Raw genomic sequence first — 26,589 nt, 5'->3', positions numbered from 1 at the left:
GAAGTTGTTGCGATGTGTAGGGGGAAGTGTGCAGTTTCAATTTTTGCCAAGATGTGGGACCTTGAGCATCGTATGTTTGTCATGCGACGATATTACGCAAATGGTGAATCAGTCACTCAGACTCAGCGAGACTTTCATACACATATTAACATTGCACGGCATGGCTCTACCCCTGATCGTAACACGATATTGCGTTGGATACATAATGTAAACCCCAATTAGATCTCTGCTTAAGAGAAAACCTCCTGGACTGGCAAGGACAGTTAGTACCCCTGAGACAGTTGAAAGAGTGCGCCTTGTAACAGCTCAGAGAGTCCTAGCCGCGACGGCAAAGCAGTGACTCCAGTGATTCCACAACGGTACCTAGACATGTTGGAAGAATATTTCTTGCCGGAACTGCGCCATCAACGTGTCGAGATACGTAATGACATATGGTTCCAACAATATGGGGCAACAGTCCATACAGCTCGCATTAGAATGGAATTCCTTCGGCGAACATTACCTAAAAGAGTTATCCCACGTTTTGGTGGTGTCACTTGGCCGAGTGCTTACCAGGTCTTAAAATTCCAGACTTCTTTCTATGGGGATTTTTTAAATCTAGAGTTTACATAAACAAACCAAAAACAATACAGGAACTTTAAGAAGCTATTCGCCAGGAAATCAACGCCATTCCTAGAGATATGCTAGCAAATTCCGTAGAGAGTTTTAAGGAACGCCTTCAACGCTGTATCAAAGCAGAAGGCGACCCGTAAAATTATCAATGTTCTCTAACCACCACGTTAGAAATGTAATTTTTAAATGCTAAATTGCAAGTAATTTTATTCTGAAATTGCATATTGTGTACACTGTTTTTCCACTCATAAATACATTTTTTGCTCTGAATTGCCTGAGTACTCGTTATTTGAAAAACATGCGTTTCTCGGTAATCACCCTGTACATATTATAACCCATGTGATTGTATTTTTAGATACAAACACCGAAGGCGCCAGACGTCGAGGCATATGATGCCAGACTGGATATGACCTTTATGGTCGACGAGACTTTTACAGTCGTCGTAAAATATCACATAAAAGCTTTATTTGAGATTTGGTAAATTAGAGAATACGCTTTATTGTTCGTAAGGGTTCCTTCTACTATTCAGTTCAGATTCGTTTCGATAAATTAATTAATAAGGAAAATTATTAATTGGTCCATTTTCAATAATGGTATATTATGGTCCTAATGATATTACTATTGTCTAAACAAGATATATTTGAGAATGCGGAAAGATTATAGGCGAGTTCTTAGTGGAAACTGTTCACTTTTTTGCTTTATAGTTTATACCGTGATTAATTTATTGTTGTAAAAAAAATTTAAATGCTGCAAAGTCATTAAGAGTTTCGAATTGTTCTAACAACAAAAATAGTAAACTTATCGGGTTTTTTGAGACTAAATCTCAAAGAGTAATAAACATTGTCTAAAAGCTCATCTAACTATGATTCTTCTTTTAAAATCATGCAAATGTTGAAACAGATTTTAATTATTAATTTATATAAAATAATATTTTTATTTAAGTGTGTTTTTAAGGGGCCTTTTGTGAGTAAAAGAAAGCAAAGAGGTTAAGCCGATGAAATATGGGTCAAATGAGGCATGCTTGCCACAAACAACTTAATTCTTAAGTTTCTGCTTCCTTCTATTTCCTGTTTTCAGGCTTGTACTAATTTTTCCATTTCCTCGAATGCCTTTAGGAAAGATCTACAGTCTTTCCATTAATAAAACTGAGTGTCGTAATATTTAGTTATGTACAAATTAAAGCATGGTTTTAGGCACACTAAATATTACAAATTATTTTTTTGTACTTATTTTCCCTTTTTCCAGTTTGAATAAAGATATTGACTCAATTCTCACGTAGGTTTTAGTTTAAATTAGGGATAAGAGATATTTCCAAAAATGATATTTATAATTTAAATTATTCATACCATTCAAGATGTATTTTTAAATGCATAATTGTGTTTGTATCAAAATATATTTTTCAAGCTTAACAAATAACTGTGGAAATATTAATAAAAAAAAATATTTCAAGGTTTGTCGTCTTATTCAATTTGTAATTGATTGGAAGGCCTTTGCTAACAAAAGCTTTAAGTAAAAGTTAATAACGCAGTTCAATCAAAACAACAAAAACAAGTTCGGCCGCTTAGAAAGCGACCTGCCGACCTCCTCTACCATTGGTTTAGTATTAGCGAGCAGGTAGTTTTCTAAGCGGCCGAACTAAGTTTTATTAATGTAGGGCTTCTTAACCTTCCGCTCCTTACTCCGGGGAGCAAGCTGGTCTAGTGGTTAGAGCGCGGGATTTTGGTCCCAGAGGTTCCGGGATCGAATTCCGCCAAATCACCAATCTATATATTTAATACACAGTTGTAACACTGTTTTCTCAGTAATTACTGGACCGATCTACAAGATTTATGTCTCAAATTAAAGGGGATAGTGTGTAGATTTGCCGAACTTCCTTAGAATTTACGTTTTTTCTAAGGGCTACGACCTACAGCCCTTTAAAGGTCGAGTCAATACAATTCTTATTGAAGAATATAATACACAGTTTATAAATTATTCGTCAGCTGTTTAATGTTTGTAAGACATTTGTTATTATTTTTATAACCTCACTTTCAGAATGCAATTATTAAACTTGGAGTTACTGTTAATAAACACACGATTTTGATCAAGGAAAGTGTATTTTTTGTTAACTTATTTTTGAAATGTTTTCGTTATCCTGCAAATTGATCTGAAGGAAAGTGGTAATTGAGTTTAAGTTTGAGTATGGAATGTGAAATAATACCCATAGTAGGGAACGGAAACTTATTGTTTTGATCAATATAATGTATTCTCTACGGCCACCAGAATAATCATGGGGAAATCCGCTTGCAAGTTGTACATATAGTTGCTAATGAGTGGGAAACATACACACAAAGTACACAGGGAAGTTGCTTGAGAAACTGTGACTTACCATTCGGTTCTGGCGAAGAAGTATGTGACTTGATGTTTAATGGCAATGTTGACTCGGGTCATTATAGCGTTATAAAACTTTATCATTAACCCCAGGGTGTGAAAAGTACAAAAAGAAAAAGTAAAGGTAATCATTAACCGGGCGTAGAGAGGGGAGCGAGCTGACATAGTGGTTAGAGCGCCCGGGTTCGATCCCCGCCAAGTCACCAATGGATTTTATCTAAGTGATAATGCCGCAACCCCTAGGTCTAGCCTGAAGTAATGTAAAAAACAGTCCCAGGCTCGTGACAAAAAAAAACCGGGCGTAAAGAGACATAGGCTACCGAACGAAAAAAATGTAGAGAACCATCGAACTAAAATGGTAAAGAGCAGTGTTGGTGTTAAATGTGCTCTGGAAGTCCCTACAAAAAAAAATACCAACTCTTTTGAATTGGGGTCGTTAGATTGGATTTGTCACTACTTCAAATCTATGAATTTCGAGTCAGAACAGACTAACTGGGACACACAAATGTTTTAGTTTTCCTGCAAAGTGATCTGAAGGAAAGTGGTAATTGAGTTTAAGTTTGAGTATGGAATGTGAAATAATACCCATAGTAGGGGTGGAAACTTATTGTTTTGATCAATATAATTTATTCTCTATAGCCACCAGAACAATCATAGGGAAATCCGCTTGCAAGTTGTACAGATAATTGCTAATGATTGGTAAAAATACAAACATTTTATCGTAAGTGATTAATCTTACTCAAGATCAGTGTTCGACGTCCAAATTTTACCTTCTTGAGATGGCGAGTACGCTGGGATATTTGGAACTACAATTTATCAGTGAACTATACCCTACTTTTTTTTAGTTACTATATTTGTTCGAGTAGGCCTACACAGGGAAGTTGCTTGAGAAACTGTGACTTACGATTTCGGTTCTGGCGAAGAAGTCTCTGACTTGATGTTTAATGGCAATGTTGACTCGGGTCATTATAGCGTTATAAAACTTTATCATTAACCCCATGATGTGAAAAGTACAATTTTAAAGAAAAAGAAAAGGTAATCATTAACCGGGCGTAAAGAGACATACAGAACGAAAAAAACATGTAGAGAACCATTAAACTAAAAAGGTAAAGACCAGTGATGGTGTTAAATGTGCTCTGGAAGTCCCTTCTGAAAAATACCAATTTTTTTGAATTGTCGTCGTTAGATTGGATTTGTCAGTACTGCAAATCTATGAATTTTGAGTCAGAACAGACTAAATGGGACACAAATATTTTTTCCTTATGTTGTCACAAGGGGAAGGTAAAATGAACTTCTTATCAACATTTTGAGTTTATAGAAAATCTTATCAGAAGCTACTATAAAAAAAGTATTAAGGGTAAAAAGAGACCAAAAAAACTATTTGAGTAAAATATCATACAATTCTGCATTTGAAATGGCCAGTTCTTCTTTCTGGTAGTGGTAGTCTACATAGTTTTAAAATCCACGACTCCTTTTCCATCAAATTGGACCGCTAATAGGGGGTATTAACGGTCCAATTTGATGGAAAAGGAGTCGTGGATTTTAAAACTATGTAGACTACCACTACCAGAAAGAAGAACTGGCCATTTCAAATGCAGATTTGTATTATATCTTACTTAATTTTAACATTGAACAAAGTATGCCCATCTTTATATATACGACGTAAACACAGCTTTTACTCACAGTATGGGTCAAAGATTCGTGAAATGCGACCAACTGCTGATGCGTGATTTACATGTAGGCTAGTCACTATCTTTATTCTATACAACAAATGTAATGAAAAAAACGACGAATATAGGAATATACTTGAGCAAATGATCTAATTATCATAAATAGCTGCTTATTAGGTTATCAGCATTGCCCAGTTCGTATACTATTTATTTTTCAAATGAAACTCGAATTAATATAAAACATTCATTTGGTTAAAATAATATATCGGTTTGATTAACATAAAATAGTTTATACAGGCAAACTATCAGTTCTATTTCATGTAAAAAATTAAACAACCCCTAAATAAAATACAAAGATAAACAGTATTTGTTAATTATTATTTCTTTTATTGCTGACAATATTCCCGTGGCGGAGCACGGGCGGTTAACTAGTAGAGTTTATTTTAGTAATAGTGCCGCATCTCCTGGTTCTAGGCTGAAAACATGTGCAACAATCCCGAGCTCGTGCCTAGCGTCCTAGGTTGGCAAAATCCGTCCATGTACTGGCAAACATTGAACATGTATGACTAACATATTTTGAGGTAGGCATCATCATCATCAAATAATTTATTTTAAATGGTGGAATAAATATCTTATTTATTAAAAGTACCTAAATGTTGCTGGTTTTATTTTTGAGGGATCGTAGATTAATTATTCTTTCAAACTATATTATTTTTTTAACATTTTTCATAATACGACAATAAATACTGTAGGTCTTGATTTTCTGTAACTCAGGTTTCAATACATTGTTATGCTATCATTAGGCTCCCGTGCGAAATATTCAGTCAATTGGACGTTGTTTGGTCAAATTTACATATTGTTAACATGACACAAACTCGGGTACGAATAAATAAACATTTACCGATCGGAATTTACAAAACAAAGACATGCGAGTTCTAATGGACTGTATTTTTCGTGAAGGAGTCTGATTATGATACTAATGAGCTGAAACCTAAGTCGCAGAAAATTGACTTTATTTGAACTGGATTAAATCAATTTAATATTTTAATTTATATATTCTCTATCTTTTATGTGAATACAGTGTAAGTGTCCATACATATTTTAAAAGTTATTTATTTACGATGTGAGAATAAAATGACAAAATAGTACGGATTTGTAATAAAAAAAGATAGATTCATTTGTTATACGATATAGGCCTATTATGGAATTTCACAATTTGCGTCACAGAAATATTTACATTAAAGTATTAATCCGTTATGTAGGAGTCATTTTGCCCTAATAAATATAAAAAGCTTTCTAATTTCATGATGGGTTAGCCTCTGGATCGAAAATTGCAATATAAAATGGTTTAAGTTACCTTTTGCATCGAACGATCCTTGATGTAGTAAGTGATAACTACAGCTGTTTCATGCCGCTGGGGCACATCTTCAGGTTGTGTTTGTCACTTGGCCAAGTTTGTTAAATTCGTGTATTTAAATGTTTTCTTATTCGTGATTTTTGTGTAATATTTATTTTGACAAAATCATCCACGGATTACAGCTATTTTATCTTGACGCTCTACAACCTGAAGATGTGCCCCAGCGGCATGAAACAGCTGTAGTTATCACTTACTACATCAAGGATCGTTCGATGCAAAAGGTAACTTAAACCATTTTATAAAAAGCTTTGATTGAGATATTTTGCATTTGAATTACCCAGAAGATACTCATATCATTAGAGAATATAATTTAATGGCTTTTATTATGAGGCACAGATCTACAACTTTGATTCATTTCTATCCTTTTTAATGACATGCAAATGGTACCAATCGATCCTAATATAGTTTACATTTTAGCTAATAGAACTCTTCAGATGTAAGGAATATTGCTGCACCGACAAAATGTATCTTTGTCATCACTCTTTATTAGAAAATATCCCATTTCCATACAGCTGAGATCTTCGAAAATCTTCAATTTCCATACAAAAACAAAATTGTGATCAGCTGACTTTTCCTGACATAGACATTACTTTCGCTACACAAACAATTACTTTGCCTGACATCAACAAAGTTACAATCAGCTGAATTTTACACTAAAATTAATTGTACAGCCGTATTGTGATTAGATTAGATAAATGAATAGATAATGAAATATCAGATTTTTTTAACTTTGATGAAGATTTTTTTTATCGTGATAAAAAGTATCGTTCAATACTCGTCAGGGAAGTACCATTTCGGGGATCGATAGTGTTTCAATCTAACTTCGTGATCAGCATTGTACGTGTTATTAAATTTACGGAAAGTAAATAAATGAAACGTCTTGTAACACTTAAAACATTATTAAGTGTTATTTAAGATATATCATTATTTACTTTCCGTAAACACTATTTCGCCTCGAAATGGGTCACTTTCGTGACTAGTATTGAAATATACTATTTCTGGTTATTACAACTTAAAATAGAATCCAAACCAAACTACAATATTAACTTTAATTGTTGTTTTTCAGCATGTAAAATTATTTTAGATAGTCAAATTAAATTTAAATCTCGCCTAAAAATGACGGTAAAAAATAACTTCTGCTGTAAAATAGATCATTTGATTCACTAAGATTGAAATGACAACTTGGTTCTAAAATGTAAAAAATAGCTAAAAATGAATAAACAAAGTGACCACTGGGAAAGAAAAAATTTATCTATAAACTAATGTTCATAAACATAGTGAATTTATAGCATAATTGATAATTCAAATATAATATAGCTTATTCACTGCATTGTTCCATTTAAACTTTAAAACTTGTCAAATCAATTAATTTTCAGAAAATCTACATTACAAAGAATAAGAACAATAAACACAAGCATATTTCTTTAAAACTCTTCTTTGTTCTAACAATACTAAAATGACGTAATCATCAATATGACTTTCTAAATTAAGACGTTTGAGGTTAAAGTGAAAAGAAAGGAAAACACGATTAACTATTTTACCTCAACACAACTTAATACCTAAACTCCTCCTTAGCAATACATATTTGGCCCACCCGCCATACCGCGTAATACAAGTCATACATAACTATCATAACTAAGTTAGCTCGTGTGGTGTGAACAGTGGTTTGGTAATAAGGGTGGGAGGTTACATTTTACGACTCTACTTAAGTATAAAGTCAAACAGAATCTCTGTAATGCTACATTTAATATATACTGCTTAAACTCTATCTTGTTTTTGACACATCGATTACTTTGGGAGTAGCTTATAAATTGAAATTACTTGAAACATGTGGCTTCATAAAGTTAATTATGAATCATGGAGTATCGATATTTCCACCAGTTTGAATATTTTATACCCAATTAGATCTTTCTTGACGCTGATCACAGTATAGATTTACCTAAATTTTATTTAATATTTAGACATATTTGGATATATTTTTACACCATAATGTGTATTTAAAGGTGAATATGAGCGAACTGATTGGATTAGATGGCGGCATTGTTACTGAAGATCAGGATCATTATTGGCCCGATTACCAAGTACAGCTATCAAGTTTTATCAAGTTAGCTTATCAAGTTTTGAACCATTGTACAAAGCTAAACTTTTCTCAGGGTCGAACCAGGTTTCACTAGGTTTTTTGTCTAGGACGCTAGGCGCGAGCCTGGGATTGTTTTTCACATTACTTCAGGCTAGACCTATAGTAATTAAAAAATAAATTAATAACCGCAGTCACTAGGGGTTGCGGCATTATCACTTAGATAAAATTCATTGGTGACTTGGCGGGGATCGAACCCGGGACCTCAGGGACTGAGATCCCGCGCTCTAACCACTACGCCAGCTCGCTCCCTGCTAGGTTAGAACTATATCCACTGAGCTATTCAGATATATTAATACTAATATAACATTTTGGACAAGAATTTCATTAAATTACCATTTACCCATAAATTAAATTACCATATGGAAGGTGGTTTTTTCACGTTCATGGTATACTAGTTACACTCGAGTTGAATTGTTACTTGTCCTGAAGATGGGTTGTTGGGACGCATTCGAAACGTTGGCCATTATTTTGCAAGTTCAATAACGCAGTCATATTTCTCAAGGCTAACATTCGACATTGTAATATATACAGACTGCAGTCGCTGGATAACAAACAATACTGCAGTATTAACATATTCGAAACTATATAAAATAAGTCTTCACATAAAAGAGCGGTCAGTGTCATATAAAGCCAAGTAATTTGTCATATCCGTCCTCCATCCTAAGTTGGCGCCACTTCACAGACAGATAAGAACTTTTATTTCACTTTTTCCTTAAGACCAAACACTTACTTTCCTATTCTTTCAGATTTTCCTCTTCCATCTTGAGCTCTGGATCGTTTTCTCGTTTCCCCCCTTCATTTTATCTTGACGGTAAACATACACATCTCTTATCTTGAGGTAAAAAATACACATTGTAAATAGCAATAAATAAAAATACCCTCGCTGCAGCAAACCTGCAGACTTAGCAAATTTCCATTTGCCTGATAGGATTTACACTAAAATGTCTCCTTAAAAATATCACATTTATTCCCTTTTTAAAAAGAATTAGAGTAAGTACTCTAATTAGGTTTGCTACAACAGGGAGGGTAAAAAAGTGTTTTTTTAATGGAAAATATGAATAGGTACTGTAGTTTAGTAAGAAATCAATGTATTTTCAAAATTTGATCAAAATATGTTCATAAACAAGCAAACTACAACAGTTGACTTATTCTCCATAAGAATAACATTAGAACTTTTAAAATTACAATTGTTTTGAATTTTCTCCGTAACCATTAGGCGCAATATAACGCTTCAATATACTAAATTATTTGTTTTTTTAAGCTGTACAAAATGGTTTAGAAAGAAACTATGATACCTCATGTTCTAGTTGTTTTTCTAGGCCACTTCATGCAAATCAAAATAAGAAGGTTACAATACCTGCAGACTGCCTTTAGTGGTCCTTAAATATCCAACAGGATTACGCGTTTCGGTATTTGTTATACCATCATCAGATCCATATACAAACTTGAATTTTTTTGACTCATCATGTCACGTCACAGTTGAGACTCGACATTTGAAATGCATGCATTGCTTCACTTTTGTCTCTCGTTTTTAGTTTTTAATTAGTAGGCCTACTGTAAATAGTTTTTCGTGTCTAAATGTTTTGTAACTGTGTTTTAAAACTGTGACGTGACATCATGAGTCAATAAACTTCAAGTTTGTATATGGATCTGATGATGGTATAACAAATACCGAAACGCGTAATCCTGTTGGATATTTAAGGACCACTAAAGGCAGTCTGCAGGTATTGTAACCTTCTTATTTTGAAACTATCATATTTTGTGTTTTTAGGGTCAAAAATGGGAAAACCCTATTTTTACCCCATAAAACCACCCATAAACCCCCGTTCCCATAGTCCGATCATGCTGGTTCGCGAACTCATTCACGTTTATCCCGTTTTACACCTTTAAACTGAATTTAATCAAAATCGGACAAAAATTACTCAAGTTATCGCGTTCACGGACACATATATATATATACATATGTACAAATTTGAACGAATGGTGTTTTTGGCCTCTGGGGACATCAAAATGAAAAAGTAAAATTGGTCCCGGGCCTAGGTCTTACCATGCCACCTACGGTAATAGCTACTTACTTCCCTATAGGGAAATTCCTGTAGCCCTGGGGAAATTCGCTAATAAAGATTAACTTTTAACTATTAACTTATTGTAACGTATTTTATTCAATATTTTTCAACAGGTTATTACAGTGCTCAAATTTTTAAATAAGGTTCCAAAATGTTGATCACAAAATGCCTTCTTAAATCAGATGCAAAATGGGTTCAGCACTCATTTTGCCTACCTATAGTTCTGCGGCGCATTACAATATTCTAATCCTGTACATCTCCTATGTGTTATTTACCATAAAATTTTCTTGTTATTTTATTCTATTTCGAAAGGACCTGTGCACAAATTACGCATTTTTATAGGGTTGAAATTTGTAAACATTACGATATACATAACACATTACTATTAAATGCGTTACGATATGACATACATTACTTTACGATAAACATTGCTATTAATTTATTACTCTTTTACCTTTAAAATATGACTTTATAGGTGACAAAATTATAATCCAAAAAATCATTTTGAGGGTTATGACTTAATTTCATGGTAGCTTGACGAGGATTCATAAGAAATACAATAAAGCAATATATGAGGTATCCAAACTCCGTCAGTTTGAAGTACTTTGGTGAACTTACCAAGTTGTACTGGCTTTAGAACAGTTCAGTTGGTCCTTCGAAAGTATTGGGATAGTTTAATTTCACGTTGTTCCACTACGTTTATAATGCGATCAAAACATTTTATCCTACCGATTGACGCTTGTGCGATACATATGTATGCAATTAAAGAGGCTCACAATAATTACTTAAAAAATCTATTGTTCCTGCATTTCAATACAACACATCATTTTGTATAATAATAAACTAAACGTAAAGGGTGCGGCTTGTGTTAGGGCTCAAATTTCTCCAATTGGCAAAGACTTTTAGCGATATGAGACCGTGAATTATTGGTTTAGGACCAATAGTTTATCAAAAGGACGGAACATCATGCGTATTAGAGAAATATTTAGCCCAACCTATGACTTACTAACAATATATTTCAATGGTACTCAATATTTCCAGAAAATCCAAACTCTTGTTCGAACAAAATTCAACTCAGCAAACCAATTAGTGATTGCAAAACACCAAGGCACGTAAATGAAAGGCAATTCGATTCAAGTGAATTTATTTCCAAGTCACGTATAGGAAAGGGAGTTTACTGTTTACTAAAGTAACAAGATTTGATGTTTTCAGCTTCTAGACATAGCTTGTAATGTGAATGGAGTTTATTAATTAGGAAATTCTTTATAATAATACAAAATTTGATATTCTTTTGTGTTTACTCCAGTGGCATTTCATATTGAATAACAAGCGCTTTTAAAGGAAATCAATTCAAAGGCCAAAGATAACTTTTTGGCAATAATTAAACCTGACAATGTCATGTCAAATTTCAACCCGCCAAATATAGCATGAACACATACAAAAAGATTAATTACAAAAAGTATACATACGAAGGTGTGCAAAATTAATTAGTATGTTGTTTTAAATCCTTGACCTCTAGAGTAAAAAGAGGGTATTTAGGATTTCGCTAAGACGATTTATTAACAAAGGTTCAAATCAGTGATTTCTCTGCTTATAAAATAACATTAAATTAAATTGATATTTTGAGAAGAAAAATTGGTTGCTTTCGGCATATTTAAAATTTCTATAGAATTGACGATAATTAGGCCTTAATCATTTTACACGATCATTTTAGATGATTTCCTTCCCTGAATATTTCAATTATCCCTTTTAAAAACCTGCAGAATCTGTTTACACCACTTGAAACCGTGTTGCAAAGCTCATTTAAACTGTATTGTTTGAGCCTAGCTTGAACTTAGTTCATCACGACTTGAGAGGACTTTACTGAAAACGCTCGGCAGATAGATTTAACGCAATGTTATAGAAGATAGACAATATAATGAAGGTTTTAAATTGGAATCCAGGGAATTGACTTTTTTATGTTTGCTAAGAAAAAAACAAAGTTATTCAATTTGCATGTAGACCTGCGGGCAGCAAATTACAACAGAAACCCAACGCACGACGATAAGGTTAGAATTTTACAATACCACCAGTAAAACAAATTTGCCCATAATCTTCAGAAATGTTTCGTCTAAATTTAAATTAGATGAGAACTGCAAGTTTGGAAAAAAGATAGTGGGATCTTCCTGAAAATTATATTTATGGAAAGTATTTATGAATTTGCAGTTCATTTACATAAGCTATTAGGATGTTAGTGTATTATTTTTATTCGATGGTAATATCCTAAAGTGAAGAACGCTAAGTGAGTGTTCCTAAACCTTTTTTTTCTAATCACCCACTATAAAGAATTCTACATTCCTTTCCTGCCGACGATCTGTGCTTGAGTTAGTGTTTTAACTACCCTTTTTAAAATTTGTATTTCAATAAAATCTTGAAGAAGTCTTTATTTTAATTTTTGTCTGACCAAGGTAATGTTTTTTTAATATTTCTCGTTTATTGACCCGGGATGCCACAATTCCTACCATTTGTGTAAGTAAATGATCGAGAAGTCTATGTAGCTGTGAAACGTCTACTCAAGTATGAAGAAAAACTCATGTTTGTCCATATGTTAAAATATATAGCTATCTTTGTCCATTTTGATACATCTCCTCTCCTATTTAGTTAACTTTCTTTCGTTGTGTTTTGTTTATTTTCTGACATATTTTCAGCTGATGCGACACACGTTTTCGAGTAAATAGAATCTGACTAGTTTTTAAAATCCAGCTTTCCGGCCACGTCGTTGGAAGCGAGTTTACTGTTTCCCGCCTAAACTAACTAGATTTAAAATCCTTTGCCTCTAAATAATACTGTTTGTGGTAATACTCAGGGTTTAACACTCGTAAAATATAATTAATATTGTGACACCCATCCAGCTTTTATCATAAAAATGTTCAAAATATAACTATAATAAATCGTTGATATATAATAATCGGTTTTTAGTTAACAGCATTAGTGTACGGTAAATATATGTTTCAATTGTTATTAGACGTATTTTTAATTACTTTCCGTATATGCGTAGTAAATATAATCTATCTTAGATACGATTCACTTTTAATGAGTCGAAAAACTAATTATTGAGAGGAAAAGTGACAAACTGCAAAATGTAATAAAACCTACGAATTTCAAATGATATCTGATGTAATAAGTCAAAGAATGTTATTAGTGATATCATTTTTAAAGATAAACTATAAAGTTTGATAAACATAACATATAAACTACCTTAGATAGGATTTGATGTAGTGATCTAAATAGTATTATTAGTGATAATATTTAATGTAATAAGTGAAAAATTTTTATAGTTACATGTTTTTAAGAGACTATAAAGAAACATTATTTGCTAGCTATGTTAGATAATATTATATCAATGAGTCAAAGTGTATTATGATTAATATGACATTAGTTATGCAATTTTTCCCAATACATACGAGTACGGATTTATCTTTGTAATCGAAAATAGTTATTCGTGTAACTATTGCGTAAAGTAGAATTTTGGTGAATTACAGGGGACTCATTCAATATTCGTAGGTAACAAAGACACTAATAGACAATACCTCCATTGGAAGACAATACAATCAGTCACTCCTTAAATCGTCATTCAAAGGTTCCCTGCTTTCAATGCGGTTAGTTTTGACGGGAAACGGTAAACTCGCAACAAAATACGTGACTGGGAATGTTATTGTTGTTAATATAAAATTCACCTTCGTCAATTTACCGTGTTTTAAGTTGAACGGTATGTTTTAGGAAACTTGGTATTTGATGTTTCGAATAGTTTGAATCATATTCGTACTTTTGTAATATTAGTTTCCTTTAAATATTTGTATCCAACAAAGCATTGGTTTACACAATGTGTGATTTAATATGAAGTAAGGCCACGATGGTTGTTACTATTAATTGATGACTGAACACTATGTTAATTGTAACTCAATTAAATAGTATAATAAATGTAGTAGTGATTGGTGGGGTCTGGTCCAGGACCTCCAGAATGCTCATAGAGATAGAATACGGCCAAATTAGCACAGTTTTAATATTAGGTCTAGGAAATAAAATATTCTGCCAAAAAATCTACCACTTCCATAAACAACCAATATAGCCTATTTTTGTATTAATGAGAATGGAATTACAGATTACACAATTCCATAAACTGATGGAATGATGACTGATAGTTGCTGATGCTTTTCATTTGGCTATATATCGAAATATCTTAATGCAAATGGAACAGGATATTCCATCATAGCCTGAGGACTTCCACTGAAGTGTGGTACTTCAAAGTCTCAAGCAGTTAAGTTCAAACAACAGAGCTTAATGAACTTTGCAAGTACTTCGCGAACGAAGCATGAAACTATGTTCAAATCTTGTTACCAGAATATGCTAAATAATTAAAAACGATCAAATATATTCAGAGTACAAGAGGAGTTTCACCACACTATGATGATTTTTGGCTGTTTTACAAACGTTAATTGGAGGCTGAAAGCCACGTTATGCTGTCCATGCCAACTAACTGTCGTCATCATTTGGGGCCGAGCAGGTTTTAACATCCCTAGGGCTGAAAATCTGCTGTTCGGTGTATTTAATTAAAAGTATATTTCGTACCTAGGACCGAAAAATGAGGTTTTTCCGGCTCGAGTTTGAAGTTCGAGACGAAGTAGAACTTAAAACTCGAACTCAAGTAACATCAAACTATCAAAAGTTAAAAAACCATTTCGGTCCGTGGTACGAACGCTATTTTTCCCCACACTATACCCTATTACCACTATTCACCACAATAATAATGCACACAAACAGTCAACACAACTACAACATTAAGGTTATGTGAAGAAATAATTTCAGGAATCAGAAAAATAACAAATTGTTGCTAGGCAGCAGTAACACAAGTCTATTGCATTGTATACTGATTGTGTATTTAATATGCATTAATGTTTTAAGAAAGTAAGCAAACAGCTGATTTTCGGCCCTAGGGTAAACACCAGCTCGGTCACCAAATGACTATGTCAGCTGGCATATGCAGCAATACGTAGCTTTCGGCCACCAACACGAATACTTGAAGTCTTTTGTAGTATAACCACCTAAATATACCTGGGGTGTAGGCCCCAGTGTTTGTTTGGTTGAGGATTGTTATCAGATTGGAACAGTTACTGATTTCTAAATCACATGGGAAAACAGGTTGTTTCTTTCACTGAGCTATAATAATATAACTGGAGTAACCACTCTGTGTTTTAAAAACGTACCACTGTTTTTGCTGGTTTTGTTTCAGAGTTTCGTTTTGTTAGGTTGGCCGGGTGATCGGGTTGGTGGGACTTGTCAAATTAGAGAGGCAAAATCAAGATGGCGTCATCCTGTTTTGTTGATAATAGTAAACAAAAATCTGCCAACTCAACGTTATGATTGCAATATAAGTTTATTTGTTTATTTTACGAGCAAGAGCAACCCATTTTAACAAGATCATAAACCGATGGTCGTTATTTAATCAAATGCCATAAGGCTATTGGCCTAAACCAATATCTCCAAACCAGGAAACTTGACTAGCCTATTTTCACCACATAGCTTTAAAAGAGGTAAATAAGTTAGTATTTATTTACTATCAAACAAAAACAATTTATAATGTTTCAAAATAACTTTAAATACAGAGGTTTTAACGTGCAATAACTTAAATAAGTTTTTGATACAAGTCCCTGAAATAACGGATAACATAACCCCAAATAAATAGTATGGTTAGGTTAGAATGAATTGGAGGAATTATTTGACAGCATCCCACCAACCGATCACACGGCCAACCTAACAACACGAAACACCAAAAACAAACCAGCCAAAACAGTGGCACGTTTTTCTTTAACGTTTAACCAGAGAGTAGTGACTCCAGTTATAATCTATATCTCAATGGTTTCTTTTAACATTCATACACATTGTCCACTCTAATAGTTCGTATTGAATTTAGTAGTAGTCGATTTCAAAATGGACCAATTAATAATTTTCCCTATTAATTAATTTATCGAAACGAATCTGAACTGAATAGTGGAAAGGAACCCTTACGAACAATAAAGCGTATTCTCTAATATACCAAATCTCAAATAAAGCTTTTATGTGATATTTTACGACTAGTGTAAAAGTCTTGTCGACCATAAAGGACATATCCAGTCTGGCATCATATGCCTCGACGTCTGGCGCCTTCGGTGTTTAGATATAAAAATACAACCACTTCTGAAAATTAAATTCAAGAAAGCCTATCACTGCTATCACCTAAAGATTTACTCTTAAAAATAAATAGGCAATTTTTAAGTTTGAAGTAAAATACTTTACGTTGGGAATATTTCAATATTTCCATAAAACGACCTGTATTACAAAATTTGGAAATACGCATTAAAGCGCATTCAATAGAGCGTTTTCAATGCTCATATATAGACAAAACACATGTGTTGACATGGTTATATTAATAAATTTATAATGCTACGATTGATATACAGTATAATCAAATGGAAAGAGGATTTTTTTAATGTGTGCAAATACCCCGATCTAAAATATCATTCTATTCCAACATTAAGGATCTGTTTCCCCGTGTAGTTTATTTGAAAATTTAAACGCTAGCTTAATTAAACCACTGGCTATGGGCGTTTTCTCTGTAAACTAGGTCCTGTAGTATTTATGGCATGTTATAATTAGGATATCTCCATCACCAAAAATTGAAACTAAAACGAAGAAAATTTTATTACTACCATTACTGTCCTAACAAACCTATTTGACATCGATTATTTATTTTGGGATATTCCATCACCAAAGATTGCTTAAAAAGGAAATTATGTTTATTACCATTATTGTCTTAACAAACTTCATAAAAAATTAGCATACAAAATTAATTTTTGGATATTTTTTGTTGAAAATCTGTTTTAAACTTTTTTTTGTTGAACCAATGTCATTTAAAAATTGTATAGACTAACAAACAAATGTATGTGCAAGTTAAGACAGTTGCCTTCAAAATGTTTCACAAATTCCTGTTAAATATCTACTGAACTTGCTCTAAAGCTGGTAACAGTCTCCTAGTTCGCTAAATGGCTTATAGCCAAAGTTTGAAATCTTCTTACCTGGTTTCTAAGGAAACTTGTGTTTAATTTTTAAAAGCGAAATCAAATAGTTCAGACTCAATTTTAATTGTGAATTCAACATCTACAACAAATACGTTTTTTACTATTTACCGTTTATATCATTTTTCAAAGATCTTTATCAAATTTCCCATGTGGGGAATAGTCTATTACTGTAGGTCTCATGTTAAGACCTGGTACCACTTAACTTTTTTTGTTTTTATGTCCCCAGAGGTCAAAATACCATCCATTCAAATTCATAAATATATACAGGGTGTTCAAAATAGGTTGGGACATCATTTACGTAGTGATTCCTTAGATCAAAATAAAGAGAAAATCAAGAATAACATGTTTTCCAAAATCGCTTCGTTAACCAGATATCCGCCAAGTTGTATTTTTTACATAAACATTTTTATCTTTGAATTTTTTCAAACGATCCTTATGAAGATTTGTATGTATGTTAAGGTAAAAGAGACCCATGTTAGAAAGAATCATCTTGATTCAACTTAAAATTACAAAATGGCGGCAATTTTATTTGTTTAAACTTAAATTCTACAAAAACGGCAGATTTTATGAAAAATTTTCAGGAGCACTTTTAATTTGCATTTTTAATTCCCTATCAAACTGTTTCATGTTCAAAAATATCGAATAAGAAATAGCTGAAATATTTCTATCTTTAATTGTGAAATGGGGTAGAATGAGGCTAAGAAGGTCCGGTAAAGTGCGCTGTTGCACGACGATCAATCCCATGACGTCCAATGCTTGTAGAAAGACTATGTTTCTTGTAGTTACTGTACTTTTGGACATTATGAGATTTGGACGTCGTGCAACAGTCGATTGGTTCATATTGGATGTCGTAAGACAGCTCAAAATTATATTTTGGACGTCGTGCCTTACATCATTGGACGTCGTGCCTTACATCATTGGACGTCGTGCCTTACATCATTGGACGTCGTGACATATGGATGTCAACACTTAATAAACAAATAATGTTGTATATTAAAGAGTTGTTATACGTGTAATGGTTACAGAGAAAATCCCAAAAACTATCAACTTAAAATTCCCAAGACGATCTTTTAATTGTGGAGAATAACAACACTATTGTAGTTTAATTTATTATGGATATATTCTGATCAAATTTGGTAAATGTATTTATTTAACAGTAAACTATTAACATTTTAACTAAAAAACTCTTTTACCTCCCATGTAGCAGCAAACCTAAGAACTCTTTTAAGTAATGTTATGGAAATAGGGAATATATCTGACATTTTTAGATATTTAAGTGAAAATACAACCAGAATTAAATAGAAATTCTCTTCGTCAGCAGGTTTGCTGTGGGAGGAGCATTTTCTACTTGACCATACGACTGCAATGACTTTGGCCACAGATATTGTCTGTGTTTTAGCCAGAGAGCACAGAATAGACATTTTTTATTCTATTCTGTGCTCTCTGGTTTTAGCCAAATTCGACACTATAATATAATGTTTGGTGAAAACTCGATGGTAATAAAATACAATGACATAACTACAGTGGTTTAATGAACACTTCTTTTTCTCTTCCAGAGTGTGTTGTTTCCGTGTCAGCGGAACTCACAGTTTCTCGGTAGATCGTTTGGAAAATGGTAGCACCTTGGAATTCTTTCCAGATTACACACAGCGCATGAGAGTTTTACAGTTTTTCCATTTTTGACCACAGACCGGCAACCATTGTAAGACACTTTCCTTGAGAAGAATATTGGAAACAGGCGCACAAACAATCGAGGCTGGCAGTGTGCGCAAGTCAGCCCTTCATAGGCGCACGGCCCTATATTATCTTCACGATAGAAGCCGAACTGACAAGCGCCACCAATAAACCATTGATGGCTACCATTGATGAATCCTGAAAAGAATGTTTATGATTATTGTGTTTAGTTTGAGTTTGAATGCTAATATCCCTTTTGGCCCCCCTGAACCCAAAAAGTGTGGATGAGCTACATACTACACCTGTGGGGGTCCGATATTGAAGGCTACTAATCCATGGTATCTAGGCGTTTTTTTATCTTTTTGGGATTTTGTATCGTAGTGGATATTTTCCCCATAAAACCCATAAAATAATAAAAACGAGTTATTTTAACCAAAGGTTTTGATTGAAATTTAGTAACTACATATTTTATAGTACTTTTGAATTTGGATAATATTTTATCTACTAGGGGATTGAGCCTTGCTAGATTGTGGTTAAATGTTTAGTATAAACATTTAAGATTTTAATGTGATAATAGGTTAACAGAACTTATAATCTGACAAACAGCTCAAATAGTACGTAGGTTGTTTACATTTTTTGGCTTGTTTCCGCCATTGTCAAAAATAGCAGTTGGATGAAATCCTTGGCATTACTTACTAATAAACATACACACACACACATACACGGACGGGACAAAGACATTTACAAATGAAAAACTAATATGGCTATTTAAAAAAAATTCTGGCAGGACACGCACGCTCCGCGGTGAAGGTCGTGCATTAATTGCGCCAAAGGGTTCCTTAATTGCACCAAGCTCTCAAAGGGCCCCAACAAATGTTCCTTAGTTGCGCCAAGCCCAGGCCAGGTAGGGGTGAGTTGTCGGCAGAATGAATGTCCTTGTTTAAGTGTCATCGTAACCTAACCAAACCAAAACTAACCTACCCTAAGGTAACCTAACGTAAACGACTCAATTATACAGTCTAGAGGGAGAGGGTCGCCACTTGGAGCAGTTATGAAACTATCGGGTGGCTCCCTGGAGTAGTTGGCACAATTAATGCCCGCCCGTGGTGAAGGTCAGGATGAAGAAGGTTAGGAGTGTAATTTGTTTGCTTGGTAAAACCATGAACAAATTAGAATAAAATATACAGTACCAACAACAGTGCTGCGGGATTACGTTTTGGTGGGAGAGAGCCAAGTAAAATAATCAGTATTTGGTCGGAACTATTTTTAACAATGTCCATCCTTTGCTCAGTTACATTACAACATAGATTTTTTTCTTTTGTACTGTATTATTTAATTTGATAGTGTACTGTGGATGGCTTGTTATAAACATGTGTTTCACGTATGTTGTTTACTTAACCCTTGCTATTTTCCATTATAAGAAAAACCCATTATAAGAGTTTTTGACAAGCAAAAGGTAGGAATTATGTTTCCTTTTGCCGATACTGTTTATTTTATGTCATGATTGTATGAAATGTTTGATGGTTAGGTATGTAAAAAATTAAAATGTACATATAGATTTGTCGAATAGATCTTACTTAACAAATTATTACCAATTATTATGTTGATTCAGGGGGTTTAATATTCAGGATTCATAGTAAAAACAATAAAGTTTCTTTATGTTTTCAAACTCAAATAGACATATTCGTAAACATTGTATTTCCTCTGTTTATTCATTTGCTCCTAACAATTGACAAATTTCTCAAACAGGATATAATTTTAGACTAACAATTTACAAGAAGTTACTACTTGTTGATACACCTCCTGTTATATAGTATATTTCGTACCTAGGGCCGAAAATGAGGTTTTGCCGGCTCGAGATAGTTTTTAAGCTCGAGACGAAGTCGAGAACTTAAAACGATCGGTACCGTGGTACGAACGCTATTTTTCACCACATACCCTATTACCACTATTCACCGCAATAATAATGCACACTCATAGTCAACACAACTACAACTTTAAGGTTATGTGAAGAAATAATTTGAGGAATCAGCAAAAATAATCATAAATAGTTGCTAGGCAGCGATAACAGTAAAACAATTATATTGCAATGCTATGAATACTGATTGTGTATTAATTTGCATTCATGTTTAAGAAAGTAAGCGGGCAGCTAATTTTGCGGCCCTAGGGATGTAAAAACCGGCTCGGTCCCCAAATAACGATGACAGTTCGCATGGCCTGCAAAACTCAACTTTCAGCCACCAATTAACGTATGTAAAACAGCTAAAACATCATAGTGTGGTGAAAAAATATTTGCTCTCAATTTTAAACAGTGAATTAAATTAAATGTTTTTCTACTATTGTTTAATATTGTACAATTTAACCGGCAAAAATAATTAGAAGTAATTAACATCTAAACTGAATTATTTTTCATTGGTTTTAAGAATAAAAAGAAATTTCATGGTTAAATTCTGTTGCTAGAGCAAGTTACAATGTTATGCGAACAGTTATTTCTGTTCATTTTACATCCCTACTTTAATTGTATAGCCAGAAAAAATAATAAAAAACCACTTTTACAAATTTAATTCATATAAGAAAATTGCTTACCAAAAATTATTAGAGTCACCAAGAGGTAGGAGTACATTACGAATTTTAACTGTAACTACTAACTGACTAAAAGTAGACTGAAAATTTAGACAGAACTTTGGTATTATGATTAATGACAACAATTTGTAAAACATCTGTTCACATCGGTTAATATTTCACAAAACAGTTTCTACAAAATTATATAAAGTTTACAATATTTCTGTCTTTTTTGACAACTTAGAACGAATTTACTTCATTAACTCAACATTCAACTAAAACCAGCTTTTGGGTATTAAATTATATATATATATATATATATATATATATATATATAATATATATATATATATATATATATATATATATATATACAGTACGGTATCATGACTCTTATTCTTGCTATGAATAGAAAGGGTGTAAACAACAACTGTGATGTAATAAAACTCTTTAATAATTACACATAAGACAGTGAAACTTTAAAACAACTGTATATTATTTGGTGAGGTTCAAGCAGGTAAAAAAACCTTCGGTTACATCTATACTATTATGAAACTGAGGTGGTGTAGGTTTGTCTGTCTGTCTGTCTTACTGACCCGACTAAAATACTAAGCCGATACAGCCAACCACATACAACTTAAGCACATAGATGGTCCATATACCTAGGAATGTCTTAGGCTTATTCACTTCCCTGAGTACACCTCGGGCTACGCGCTGTGGACGTCCAAAGTTGTGAGGAGAGGTTTTCAAAAGTAAATATTGATTGGTATCAATGGCAGGAGAATACTCACAATTTTTACGTTTGTTCTGACTTATCAAAACAAGTACGGTAGAACTATCAAATGCTTACTTCATAATTTCAAATTGCTGATCCAAATAAATATAAATATAATGTTTTGCACAACTATGTGGTAGGTTTAGTTTGTTTTTATTTGTTCAGGATTGTGTCACTGATTATGGAATTAGGTAAGACTCCATCACCGCTGTTGTATCAACCAATGCTTTGTCTCCGAGTTTTGAAAGTGTAGTCTTATATGATATATTTTTACAGAAACCATCCTCTTACGTTGTAAAGCACAGGGGGGGGGGGTGGGTTGTAAAGCTAGTCTTGTCTTAAAGACCCCCAAGAATATGAAGACTGTTTGCTATCCAATCCATTCTATACTTTGAATAGGTTTAGAGAAAATTGGGAGAGTTGACTAAACATTAAAATTATATAATTTCGTTTTGAAACTTAGATTTTAGTTTTAAGTATTATAACAGTAACAATGATTGTCCTGTCTTATGTTGATGTAATGTCATTTTATATGAGTAAATAAAATAACCATTATTTATAATGGTTTAATTTATTAAATACAACTCATTAAGTTTAGTATCAGTATAACTTTTTAATGATTTTTTGTAAGCTGCAATAAGCTATAATTGAAAAATATATATCAGTAATATTTGCATTTAAAAATCAGGGAATTGGTTGCCTAATTTAATTATTTAAAAGAGTTTTGTCACACATAGGAGGTTAGACTTTGCAGTATTCAGTTATACCGTTATACCAAATTATAGTTATAGGCCGATACAGCGTGCGGCCTTGGGCTGCCTCAAGTTAGGGTGTCGAGGACTATAGATCATTTTTTTGATGACACACTCAAATTATGTTATGCTAACACTAAAGGTCGGCCAACTCATAGTTGGAACATAATGAGGGTGACAAAAATACAATGAAAATATCAGAAGAGTACATAGTTGAATAGCTTAGAAAAACTCAAACCGTTCCATTGACATAATTTAAGGCAAGTTAACAAAGATCTTGGTTAGTTTCTCTGAAAAGAAAAAATACAAATAAACAATGGCACTTATTTTTATACTAAATGCAAATACCCCCGCCGCAGCAAACCTGCAGACTAAGCGAATTTCCATTTGCTTGATTGGATTTACACAAAAATGTCTCCTTAAAAATATCACGTTTATTCCCTATTTAAATAACATTAATTTAACGAGTACTTAGGTTTGCTGTAACAGGAGGGGTAAAAATGTGTTTTTTATTTTAAATGTTTATAGTTTAGAATGAAATTAATGCATTTTCAAAAAATGTCATCAAAATATGTTCATAAACAAGCAAACTACAACAGTTTACTTATTCTCCATAAGAATAACATGGGAATTTTAAATTTAGTTTTTTGGAATTTTCTCCGTAACCATTAGGCGCATCATAACGCTTCAATATACTAAATTATTTTTGTTTAAGCTCTACAAAATGGTTTAGAAAGAAAATGTTAAATTTTAAGTTTTTAGGGTTAAAAATGGGAAAAACCAACTTTTACCCCATAAACACCTGTTCCCATAGTCCGATCATGCTGGTTCGCGAACTCGTTCGAATAAACGTAGGTTTACTTGTTTGTACCAAATTTCATCAAAATCGGATGAGTTTTGCTCGAGTTATCGCGCTAACGGACACATAAATAAATATATATATATGAATTTGAACGGATGGTGTTATTGGCCTCTAGGGACCTCAAAACGAAAAAGTAAATCGGTCCCGGGTCCAGGTCTTACCATCAGTACTACGGTAATAGCTTATTCCCTATGGGAAATTCCCTAATACTGTTTAGTTCCACTGATAAAGAAATACACATAAAATCAATATAGAAATAAATAATACAAAACTCTTCCCTGTTAGAGCTGAAAGAGTTTGAAACTAATTTAGATTCAGAACAAATCCGCAATTTGTTCCGTTTGTAAAGGAAGCGTCCAACGAATACCAACAGACCTGGTTGTAAAGACCAGTTTGTTTTATGAAGTGAAATGTTTTGAGAGAACGAAACAAAACACTTATAAACAAACTCAAACCGAATAAAGCACTTACAATGTATTCATAAACAGTTATTATTTGTGTTAAACCCTTATTGATTCATTACCATACTAGGTGAAACCCGTCGAAATCGACGGTTACTTTCAAGGCTTACGTTAATTTATCTAACTGTGTTGAATTGGGTTAAATATACATATTTTGAGCATTTAGCATTGTTGAAAGAGTAATAAGTGTAAAAACAATAATGATTTTAATTGCGTTAGTTGCCAAATTTAGTTGATCATTCAATGATAAAAATATTTCCCATACCGTACGTCATCGGACTCATCGGAGTTATTATTAGTATATTATATGATATCTCTTCCTTTGGAAGAATCTTTAAATAGTGTTAAAATCGTATTGGAGAGTCTTTTGTAGTTAAACACTTCTATGATTTCATCAGTGTAATATGATTTTATTTAAAAGGAAAATATTTTTTGGGAAGACATATTCTAACTTTAAAGGTAATATCCGTTACAGTGTAAGTTTGATTTTTCCTTCGTCACGTCGCGTCAGTTCATATCGTACTCCTGTGCCAATGAATGAACCCTCTAGCATAGTTTTGAGAAATTGATTGTGGGGTTACTATAAAAGCTGGAATTCCTTGGCATGGGGGATGTCAGTTAGTTGTCTCAGCCCTATCAATAACATAAAGTTGTCAAAATAATCTCTCTACGGAATGTCAGGTGTAGTGGAATACTTGAAGTGAAGTTGGCTTTTATTCTTGAACTGTTAGGGGCCTCCTCATTTATATGGTCTTGGCGGCTTCATTGGCAACAAAAAAAGCAAATGACAAAGCAATGGGACATTTCCAAAAAGCAAAAATACTGTAAATTGGCTGTTACATACATACAGTATTGACGTTTACATATTGGTAATCAAAGTATCTTATTAGTATTATGTGATCTAGTTTAAAGGGAATATGACCTTTCTCTCATGACAGTAGCTGCTCGTTTCTCTTTGTACCATATTTTAGAGCCAAAATGTAGTGTTATTTTCAAATGGTTTCTATGTTTGGATTTTATCAGACACGATAAGAGCAGATATTTCTACATAAATATTTGATATGTGTAGAATAATATGATAAAATGTAGGCAAAAGTGGAGAAAAAGGCAGACACCAACCCGTACAATAGATATAAGATAGTTCAATAAGAAATAATTTAAGAATTGCTGTGTTAAAAGGATTTCCCACTGATTTCGTAATGGAACGTTATATTGCAAAACATGACATGATAAAGAGGAAAATAATTTTAAAATCAGAAAATAACGTTGCAAATAAATTTTTGGTAGAATTCAGTGACTCCCAATAAATATGAGTTGTTTGAAATACAATTTAAAAATGAACAGCTGTTTTATTAAAAAGTATTATTCACATGGCCAAAATGTAAACAAATCTGAGAAGGATCTTTAAAGGCTTCTGGGGCAGATCCCTAAGGGATTTTGCTTAGTTTTTCTTTTGATAACTCATCTACAGACCAAGACCTTTCTTTGGACACCTCTACCAAGTTTCTACGCCCAGCCATTCTCTCAAATTAGTGGGGACAAAGTTTCCAATTAAATATTTAGATTTCCCCATGTTAATCTTATGGGAGAAAATCCAACTTTTATGGCCTGTGGGGCAAAGCCCGAGGATTTTTATTACAGGAATTGGTGAAAGGGGGCGTCTACACAAAAAATACTTTATTTTGAAACAAAAAAAAAAGTAAAAATCCGTCCATTATTAACGGCGGAGTAGTATTTCGTAGAAATCGCCTTCACGTATTATATATAAGGACTAGTGTACCTGTTGCTCGAATTCGAGCAATTGCGAAGCATTACAGGTGACTCACGAAGATTATGGAAATACCCACGACCTACACAACAGTTAGATATAATCAAAATCTTTTTTAAATGTCTTATCTTTTCTCAAAAAGCTGATCTTGTTTTTTAGTGTTTCTACAAATTTTTCCCTCTCATAGCCGCATTAGGTTGTCTATAATAACGATTATAAATGAAAAAAAAAACATTATTTCTTTTCTTCTACTTGGTTGTATTCTATGGCTTTTTCTATGTTTCCATTGTTTACAAATCGGTTATTTCAATGATTGCTCAAGAAATGTAGCATATTGTTAATTCAGTTTTATTTTTGGCCTATATC

At 33.1% G+C, this 26,589-nt stretch overlaps 1 protein-coding gene across 1 annotated transcript; it reads right to left on the bottom strand.

Annotated features, from left to right (window-relative positions):
* Positions 1-18,911: 18,911 nt before the first annotated feature.
* Positions 18,912-21,678, bottom strand: LOC128982075 (uncharacterized). The gene is made up of 2 exons (XM_054401117.1): positions 21,630-21,678; positions 18,912-19,241 (listed from the first exon to the last, which is right to left on the bottom strand). Exons 1-2 carry the CDS (start codon positions 21,664-21,666, stop codon positions 18,943-18,945), a joined length of 336 nt encoding a protein of 111 aa, XP_054257092.1. The 5' UTR covers positions 21,667-21,678; the 3' UTR covers positions 18,912-18,942.
* Positions 21,679-26,589: the final 4,911 nt, after the last annotated feature.

This window comes from Macrosteles quadrilineatus, unplaced genomic scaffold, assembly GCF_028750875.1.
Source record: "Macrosteles quadrilineatus isolate MER2022 unplaced genomic scaffold, UCM_ALF_1.0 Scaffold_103__1_contigs__length_361171, whole genome shotgun sequence".
In the NCBI taxonomy this organism is placed as follows: domain Eukaryota; kingdom Metazoa; phylum Arthropoda; class Insecta; order Hemiptera; family Cicadellidae; genus Macrosteles; species Macrosteles quadrilineatus.
This window is presented reverse-complemented; position numbering and strand designations above follow the sequence as displayed.